This window comes from Olea europaea, chromosome 7, assembly GCF_002742605.1.
Source record: "Olea europaea var. sylvestris chromosome 7, O_europaea_v1, whole genome shotgun sequence".
NCBI classification, from domain to species: domain Eukaryota; kingdom Viridiplantae; phylum Streptophyta; class Magnoliopsida; order Lamiales; family Oleaceae; genus Olea; species Olea europaea.
The window spans coordinates 7,724,602-7,734,610 of NC_036243.1; the positions used below are offsets into that span (position 1 = coordinate 7,724,602).

At 34.6% G+C, this 10,009-nt stretch overlaps 1 protein-coding gene across 1 annotated transcript; it reads left to right on the plus strand.

Annotated features, from left to right (window-relative positions):
- LOC111396867 lies at positions 1-3,156 on the plus strand. The gene is made up of 3 exons (XM_023023446.1): positions 1-958; positions 2,204-2,749; positions 2,827-3,156. Exons 1-3 carry the CDS (start codon positions 113-115, stop codon positions 2,926-2,928), a joined length of 1,494 nt encoding a protein of 497 aa, XP_022879214.1. The 5' UTR covers positions 1-112; the 3' UTR covers positions 2,929-3,156.
- The last annotated feature ends 6,853 nt before the right edge of the window (positions 3,157-10,009 follow it).

A 10,009-nucleotide genomic window follows, 5' to 3' on the forward strand; every position in this document is an offset into this window, starting at 1 on the left:
CTCCATTTAATTAAAACTTTTACGTTTTTTGTTCCCTCTCTCTTCAAGTGAATACTCAAACCCAACACGCAAACTGGGTTCCTTCTGTTTTGATCATCTGTTCAAAGAAAAAATGTGCACGATCCGAGAGCAGTCGGGTCAAAATCAGTTTAAAGCATTGAATTCGATTTCAGCGGAGAAGAATATTGAGTTTTTGAAATCTTTGTTGAAGGTTGCTGTTGTAATCTTAATGGTCACTTCAATTTCCCTGTTTCTGTATTCGGTTTTTCACAGAGAGGTCCAACCCGTATGGTTCCGATGCCCCGAATACGACAACCTGGACCGAACCCGAAACGTTGTCCAAGTCAGTCCTGATTACACCCCAACGAACATTTCCCATATAGCATTTGGTATCGGCGGGTCGATCCGAACGTGGAAGGACCGGAAAAGCTATTCGGAGCTCTGGTGGAAACCGAATGTGACACGTGGCTATGTTTGGCTGGACAAAAAACTCGACACCAGAGCACTACGGAATGGTAATTCCATTCCTTATAGGATATCCTCCGACTGGACCCGGTTCAAACACTCGACAGGCTCCGACTCGGCAATCCGAATAGCCCGTGTGATTTCTGACCTTTTCCGGGTCGGGTTGCCGAACGTGAGATGGTTCGTCATGGGCGATGATGATACGGTGTTTTTCACTGATAACCTTGTTACGGTGTTAGCGAAATACGACCACCGTCGGATGTACTACATCGGAGGGAGTTCGGAGAGTGTGGAACAGAACGTGATGCATGCCCACGACATGGCGTTTGGCGGTGGCGGTTTCGCCATTAGTTATCCGCTTGCGGTGGAGCTAGTCAGAGCAATGGACGGCTGCCTTAATAGGTATCACTATTTCTACGGCTCAGATCAACGGGTATGGGCATGTGTTGGCGAGATTGGAATAGCCCTTACAAAAGAACCAGGGTTCCACCAGGTACGTACACGTGTCACTTTCTTGGTTATTAATTGTTTTCTTTTGTTTAATTTTCTTTTAACAATCGAATCAATTCGTTTCAAAAACGGTTATACACTGTATTACTGATTTAAATTTAATATAACCTTTATCAAATTTGATTTCATATGAAAAATATGATCGTTATCCATCACATCAAACTATCATATTTGAATTTTTATATTTTGTGTTGAGTCGATAATGACTATATTTTTCATTCTTATGTTACATAAATGGGAAATAAACAGGCTAAAATATTACTAAGCCTTTATTTTGTAGAGATTAAAATTTGATTTTTAATAAAAGTGAATGAAATATGTGATTGAAAAATTGTAAATTTCGTAAAATATATAGTTAAAATTAATTTTTTATTTTGATTTAAATTAAAATATAAAGTTTAATGTTGTACGTAATATTTTGTTTTGAACTTGTTGGGGGGGTTGGTGCAATACGGCAAACGTGGGTAGTTGATGCGACAACTAGTTAATGGACCTTTTTGTTGAAAGAATGCATTACTATTATATAAGAATTCACTTTTCTGATTTTGTCCTTAACTATACGTCGTGTTCGTTTATTGGTTGAAAACTCTTACAATTATTTAAGTAATATTTTCTCTTAGTTTTGTCATTAACGAATTGTAATTGTAGTAAAATTAGTTGTTAATTTTTATTCCTTCTTGAGAATAAATATTACTAAATATTTATTTAGGTTGGCTCCTGATCATAACGAATCTAGATGGATGACATTTATTAGTATGCCATCTTAAATAGTAATTTTTTTAAAATCAAATATTAAAGGGAAAGATATTTACTTCTGTGTCATTTGTAGCCACATGTTTCTATTTGTAGGAGTACCATAAAAAATCAACATTTCCTATTTTCAATCATGGAGAGTTAGGATAAAAGTATTGTGGGGGCAAAAATTGAAAACTTTGAGGTTTTTATTTTTATTTTTATTTTTATTTTTAAATCTAATATAGAGCGCTATCCCCGCACTAAATCCGTCCCTATTTCCAATCATTACATTTTGAGTTAAGAAGATGCAAAAGCTTATTTATCTCTATAAGAAATGGTATGATCTTACCCACCTATAATATTCGATCACGCATTGTATTGATTTGTGCAAGAGCTATCAACTACTATTAGATTTCTTTAATTTGCATGTTTCTTTAAGATTCTTTGGTTCCTTTCTTGATTTTATGACACTGATGTTTCTGAATTTCTTCAGATTGATATAAGAGGCGACCCTTACGGATTTCTCGCAGCACACCCTATGGCGCCTATAGTATCTCTTCATCACCTTGATTATGTAAAGCCTTTGTTTCCAAACCAGACTCGGCTGGAATCATTAGGAACACTAATGGAGGCATACCAACTCGACCCATCCCGAACATTGCAGCAATGCTTATGCTACCATCGGAAGCAAAAATGGTCTGTGTCCGTCTCGTGGGGCTATACCGTGCAGATATATACCACACTGTTGACAGCCAAGGAGTTGGAAATGCCGTTGCGAACGTTCCAAACATGGCGGAGTCGGAGTGATGGACCTTTCGAGTTCAAAACCCGTGCAATGAGCGATGATCCGTGTAATCAGCCTGTTGTCTTTTATTTAAGTTCGGCCAACGACGATGGGAAGGGTAATACTGTGACTATTTATAAGAAGTTTACGGTTAATTCAGTGAAGAAGAAGTGCGGCAGATCACAGAATGCAGCAGAAGCTATTGAAAAAGTCATTGTATCAGCATCAAAAATGGATCCTAAAGAATGGCACAAGGTTTGTCTTTCTCTGGCATCATAGTATTTCTTTGGCAACTATTTAGTAACTCACCTGACAAAATTAATAATATGCAGGGAAACCGAAGAAAGTGCTGTGATATAAATAGAAGTCTGAATCATGGGATACTGAGAATTAACGTTAGGAGGTGTAAACAACAGGAGACTCTAACAATTTGAGGCTAGTCTGGACGGTTTCTTGATGTCGTACATAATTTATTGAAGGAGAAGGAGAAGGAGAAGGAGTATTTTAGAATAATAGAAAGCATAGACATTTTACGTTGGATTTCATTTTTGCTGAATTTAGAGCAGGCTACATTTATCTGAAATAAGTTAGCCAAAGCTTGTTCTCAAATTAATGAAATATATGATTGAAAAGTTATGGATCCCATAAAATGTTTGATGAAAATTAGTTGTTGACTTTAACTTATATTAAAAGGATAATTGGTCCAAAACGTCCCTCTCTTTCGAGTGTGTTGTGGAAAACGTCATTACCTTTCATTTTTTGACATTTTTTCCCCTATTTTCACTTTTCTTTGCGCCGAACGTCCTTTTCACTATTTTTTGGTGTAAAATGACCAATATGCCCTCCTATTTAAATAAAAGAAAAAAGAAAAGAAAAGAAAAAATTGCAACTATAGGTGAAACTTCTAAAAAAGTGCAAATATACCCCCCAAAACTTCACCTTCTTCCCACACCTCACTCCCACGCCATCGCTACTTGCCGACCATTTTCAGCCACCTTCCGGTGAGCTTGGCCACCGGATCAACATACCAACTTGAAGCCCTCACTTCCCTCTTCACAACCTACCCAACCATTGGTTGGAAATCTAAACGAATTGGCCGAACAATTGCGCCAAAATAGGCTGCTCATTCAACATGAAACGACCAAAAATGGAGGCCAAAAACTCCATTTCCAACGACACCATGGCACACCCATCTTCCAAGTCGATTATGCTCCTAATTGCGCTCCTATAGATATCTTCATATCATCAAACAAAGCTGAAAATCAAAATCTACAGCTAGAAAATAGGAGTTCGTGTTCGGCCAGTAGTTCTTGAGTTCAATCTTGAAAATTGATCATTTGGTTGATGAATTGATGGAGGACCCATACGTGCGACAACATTAATTGACGATTACATGCTAGAATTGGTGGATTGAAGCCCTGTAGCATCATCAATTGAAAGGGGATCGATCGAGTTTCTTTGTGTACGAACTGTCGAAGCTGTTTCTATAATTTTTGGCCAAAATTGACGATGACCCATAGGTTCATTAGGTTTGCCTTGAATAGGTGGTGCTAGAAGGGGTGGTCCGCGATCGGTGATCGTGATGCCGACACCGAAAAACGAGTTTGAAGTTGTCGATTTCGTTGTTGAAGAAATCGCTTGGTTCTACAATTTCTGGTGAAAATTGACAATGACCCATAGGTTCATTAGGTTCTCCTTGAAGAGGTGGTGCTAGGAGGGGTGGTCCGCCGTCGTTGATCATGACGTCGACGTCGAAAAATGGAGTTGAATTTGTCGATTTTTCTGTTGAAGTTGCGTGGGTAGCCTATTTTGGCGCAATTTTTCGGCTAGTAGTCGGGTGGGTTGTGAAGAGAGAAGTGAGGCCTTCAAGTTGATATGTTGGTCTGATGGCCAAGCTGACCGGAAGATGGCTGAAAATGGCTTACAAGTGGCGATAATGTGGGGGTGAGGTGTGGGCAGAAGGTGAAGTTATGGGGGGTATTTGAACTTTTTTAGAAGTTTTGCCTATTGTTGCAATTTTTTCTTTTCTTTTCTTTTTTCTTTTATTTAAATAGGAGGGCATATTGGTCATTTTATACCAAAAAACAATGAAAAGGACGTTCGACGCAAAGAAAGGTGAAAATAGGGGTAAAAATGTCAAAAAAGAAAGGTATGAACATTTTTCACAATACACTCAAAAGGTAGGGACGTTTTTCGCCAATTACCCTATATTAAAATTTGAATTTTAGCCCTTGTTTGAGTTCATCTTTTCATAAAAATGTATTTTTGAATAGTGCATTGATGGAAAATGTGGTTAAAAAATAAGGAAAAATTTTATATTTGTGTATAATATCATTTTATTGAAGAATGTGTAATTGAAATGATGTCAAATCACTGTTTAGAGAATATGTATATATATATAAAGAATGGGCTTCAAATAGGCTTAATTTCTATCAAATAAGGGAAGGGATAGAATTTGAAGGAGTTAAACTTCGAGATGCTCTTTTGGAGTGTCAAACGGGCTGTGGTTATCTTACGACGAAGGACATTGCTGGCCAGCCTGCAAAATTCAAAAGAAGTTAAAATGAAAACAATTCGCAAATATCTTCGAAAAATGTACTAATTCCATTCTTACTTTTAATTTTTAAAACACTTTTTTTTTGTTATATTTTTATTTTAATTTCTTTACAACAAATTTTATAAAAGAATGTGTTACATTTTGTAATATTATATTATACATTTCATCACCATATTTTCGTCACTGATGCTATCAATTGCAACACATTGTGCAATACACAATCTTGTTGGGAACTTACTTATACATGCACAATATAATTTAAAATATTTTTCGATTTCCTTCAAGATTCGTCTTTATGTTTTGATAGAAATCGTAAATAGAATTTCGCCTTTACCAAATTCTTCAAACTTCTTGGAGAATTTTAATCACGAATAATCATGAAATCTTCTCTCTGCAAATTTTGATCTACAACCATTTTTTCACATTATAGTTGTCCAATTGTTCAACGTCTAATAAAATCAACACAAGAGAACAAGAATGAAATATTAGGATTTTTTCCTTGTGCTAACAAGATAATAAATATTACAAATAAATATTCTAAATATTAATTGTATATTTATAGATATAAGTGAACTTGATCCATCCATTAAACATAAGTTGGCCCATTAGTTAATTAATCTAATTCATTAAACTTGACTCTTAAATACACAATTCAATTAATTAATTCTACAAATGTAATATCATTCTTCAAGTTCTTGTTGAAACTCTTATCGACTTATGAACTTAGTAACTTTCCTTGGCCAAGAATTTCAATATCAATTTAAGAGAATGAAATGCATGTCATAATTGCTTACTCTCTAAGAGAGGACGAATCTTCAATTGATAATTCACAACCTTCATATGATTTTTGTCATACTCAAACGATATATTATTGAAGACTCTTGGTGGAGCAACATCCAACTTCATCGAAGCACGATGGACCTCATATAAGGTACTATGGCGATCCAAGTTGAAAGATCAATTTCACTACCGATTTTTAGAGATTAACCACCGATACGAGATAATTATCCATGTGGAATTTTCTGTAGCGAGCGTCCAATGTTTTGTTTTCTTAACAAAACACCCATGTGCCTATTTAAGTATTTTTAACTTGTGAGATCAATTACTCACTTCACAAGTGAGAAATGTTACAAGTACTGATGTATCTGAAATAATGATATTTGTACCTTGTTATTACTTATGATCGCATATAATTTAATATTTAATCATATGTAATTTGTATCTTACAATAACAACTCTTTGTAATTAATAAGTTACCAATACTTGAATTTATAGACTTTATTAATTTAATTTATCAGAATAGTAATTTAATTAAATAATAATGCATCAATCATATTAAATATGTTTATATCCTTGGCAAGCTTTACTGTCCAGTGACCTTTGGCCACACCACAATTTTCACGCACTGAAAGTACTCTTAACGATTAGGTCATTAATAGCTAGGTGTGTGACCTATATTATCAAATGGTGCACTACCGATATTGTCATATGTAAGTATTGTTCACCATTCTACCTATAAGTGTGTATGTATACCAGTTGTTTCTAGCTTGTCAGCCTAAGAATGATAAGAAGGCTGCCTCAAGGTGCAAAATCCTGAGGGCTAAACTTGCGGTCCGTGAAAGTTGGTATAAGAATAGGACTACTTGAATGTATATTGTTGGTGGTGGGAGATCAACGACGTGTGTTTTGGTAGAAAAGATTCTGGGGTTATAGACCGTGTCAATAAGCAAGCGAATAGATGAACGAAGTTTTGGGAATGATGAATGATAAAGGAACATATTGTCCGAATGGGCCTATGTGCTATGTTATTTTGTTTGATGGAGCACACATTGCAAACAAATCACAATGGAGATTGTGTTGATGCTGGAGGAATTGTACAGAGTTACTAGGGTTAGATGTGCAAGGGATCACTGTGTGGATGACCATTCATGAGAACATGATGCCACAATTATTTTAGCAATGAGATTAACGTGCGTTGATGCAAAGATCACTTATCACTATGAGGTCGTCTAGCGGATTAAATAGGGAAGGATGTCACGTACCAAGAGTGCTCCTCTCTCCATAAGGACAACAAGATCATCAACAATTCGTTATATAGCCTATATTATCGAATAGTGCACTAACAGTATCATCATATGCAGGTATTGTCTAACATCTTAACTATAAGCATGCATGTTGCTAGTTATATTAAACTTGTCGACCTAAGGCTGCCCTGAGGTAAAGGACATTGGAAGCGAAACTTGCGGTCTGTAAAACTGTAACTTATAACACTCATCGTTACACCATCACAACCAATAGTTGTAACATTCAATATTATGCCGTCGTCATTGTGGGACCACCACCACCACCACTATCCTTTTACAACCCATTTCCACCATTTAAAAAAAAATTAGACCACTGTTGCCAAAATCAGTAGCACCACCCGTCGCCATTCACCACCACCACAAAGAAAACAAGAGAAGTCACCATCATACCGTCTACATCCACTGAAATGCATTAAGTCACCACCATCACCACCAAAGTAGCACTATTGCAATCTAGTTAAATCCTCACACTCACCATAAAAATAATTTCAAAAATCGATAGTTTGTCTATTTGTGAACATTGGACATTAAATTTTGCGGCTGTTTATTTGTATTTCTTAATTTTATTTTTATGCTAGAATTCATTAGTGCACAATCCAATTTGTTGTGTTGCTTGTACAATCAAAAGTGCATCGACATAATTGTAATTTCTTAGCATTTATATGACCCAAGTTTTAATTATTATGTAAAAAATAACAGCTAGATTTTGACCCAAGTTTATCAGTTTTTACCAAATAGTCAACTATTCTGTTGATTCCAAATCCATTTGAACTTCCATTAGAATTCGAAGTTGGGCAATAATATTTCTTTTTTTACTTACAACCTTTGATTGGATATATATATATATATATATATATATATATATATATATAAGTGAGATTAGTTTAATCTTACACGATAGGCACTGTTCAAAATAGGTGAGTTTGGTTTTAGCCTGGATGTCTGCTGAATAGACGTTGGTCAGCCCTGTAGACGTTGGTCAGCCCTGTAGGTGGTCCCGTTGGGTGGTCCCGTTTGTAGGCTTGGTAAGAACCCGGTTTATCCTATTTTACTGTTTTTATTGTGTAATTTTATTTTGATTTCATTTTTTCAATTATGTCTTCGGTTTCTAATTGGCTAAGGAGAACTAGGTCTAGAAATAGATCACAAAATCAAAATGAAAATTGTTCAAATGTTTTTCAAAATGAAGAAGAAGTTGATAATGCATCAAATGCATCTGCATCAAATGATTTCAATTCAAATGAACTTCAAATTGCAAGAATCGAACAACAACTTCAAAATTGGACTATTCCAAAAATAGACAAACACTCTATCTATGAAATAGGAAAATTTGATTTTACTCAAAATTATGTTATCAAAACTTTTAAACAAACTGTTTCAATTAATAGTTCAAATGCATTCATCAATTTATTTTCAAAAGAATCAATTGAATCTCATAGAAAGAGATTTAAATATCTTCATGTTGGTTTAGTTCAAATTGCTGTTATACCTTTGTTTAGACTTGGTCTAGACATACCTATTCTCCTTACTCTTAGAGATAAGAGACATCTCAATTTTAAAAACTCTCTACTTTCACTTCTCGAATCAAATCTCGAAAGTGGTCCAGTTTTTTCAAATTGTTATCCAAATTTTTCAATAAAACTTTCAGATGGAGCAGTTTTAAATGCTCTAAATCTTCATATTCAGACTAGAAACCTTGAGTTTGATAGTCGTTCAAATGCTTTTGCCGTCATTTACAGGATTTATTACAAGCTTATGAATATTCAACTCAATATTGGTGCTCTTCGCTCTTCTCCAAAAGAAGAAAGTCTTTTGGTTGAAGTCAATTCCTTTCATTCAAGTGTCGAAATTCCCAAAAGAATTCCCTGGAATCTTCAATCCAGAAATCTAGAATGGAATTTTGAAAATATTCAAGCTCCAGTTCTAGCTCAAACAAATTCTATTCCAAATGAAATTTTTTTAACTTTTTCTGATGGAAAAGCTAAAGTTATCTTTCAAGGATCTTCTTCTAGAATTCCAAGATCTAACTCTTCTAAATCATCCAGATCTGAAGAAAGAACCAAGAATTCTTTTCAATCCTCAAAAAATTCTACCTCATCATCTTTCAAAGGAGTAGACTTTATTCCTATTATTCCAAATCCTGTCTATCAACTTAAAGAAAAAGAAGAAGAAACTGAGCAACCAGAATCTCCTACTTTTTCTGATATGATTCCTCCTTCAAATTCTGATTTTTATCATCAATGTAACGTTATTTCTTCTGAAATCGATAGAAGAAAAGAGTTTAAATATGATCAAAATATTCAAGTTAAAAATTTTCGAAAATTTTTTAGAAATCAATTCTCTTCAAAGAAAAAGAACAATTTTGGGAAGATTATTTTGAATCTTCTACAAAATTAAGCTTTTATAATTGGATACAAATTAAAGTTTTTGGAAAACAACCATAAAAATCTCAAATTTTTACTACAAAAACATCTTCAAAATCTTGGAAAACTCCTGATGGAAATACTTTCCAATCAAATCATCCTCCTCTACCAGAAATTTCATTTACTCATGGTAAAACAGAAATTCTTGCATCTCCCCTCAAACGTGTTCCAAATTCCAAAGAACGACTTGATGAATCTCAAGTTGTTGCTAAGGATATCAAAAATATTCAAGCTCAGAACAATTTTACAAATATTGTTCTTCAATCCGTTTGTTCTCAACTCAACCGTATTGAATCAAATTCTGAATCTGAAACTTCTACTGTTCCAGAAGATTCTTTTAAAGAGTATCGAGACAGTAGAAGTAAAGATAAGAATATTTCAAAACCATCCTCATCCTCTCCAATTTTCAAAAATGATGATATTATTCCTACTTTTGGAAAATCTACTCAAT

What these genes read in the sequence shown, in the direction of transcription:
- LOC111396867 (XM_023023446.1), top strand. Translation starts at nt 113, where the DNA reads ATGTGCACGATCCGAGAGCAGTCGGGTCAAAATCAGTTTAAAGCATTG. An exon ending in AAGAACCAGGGTTCCACCAG is followed by an intron (nt 959 to 2,203) that starts GTACGTACACGT and finishes GAATTTCTTCAG; the next exon opens with ATTGATATAAGAGGCGACCC. An exon ending in ATCCTAAAGAATGGCACAAG is followed by an intron (nt 2,750 to 2,826) that starts GTTTGTCTTTCT and finishes AATAATATGCAG; the next exon opens with GGAAACCGAAGAAAGTGCTG.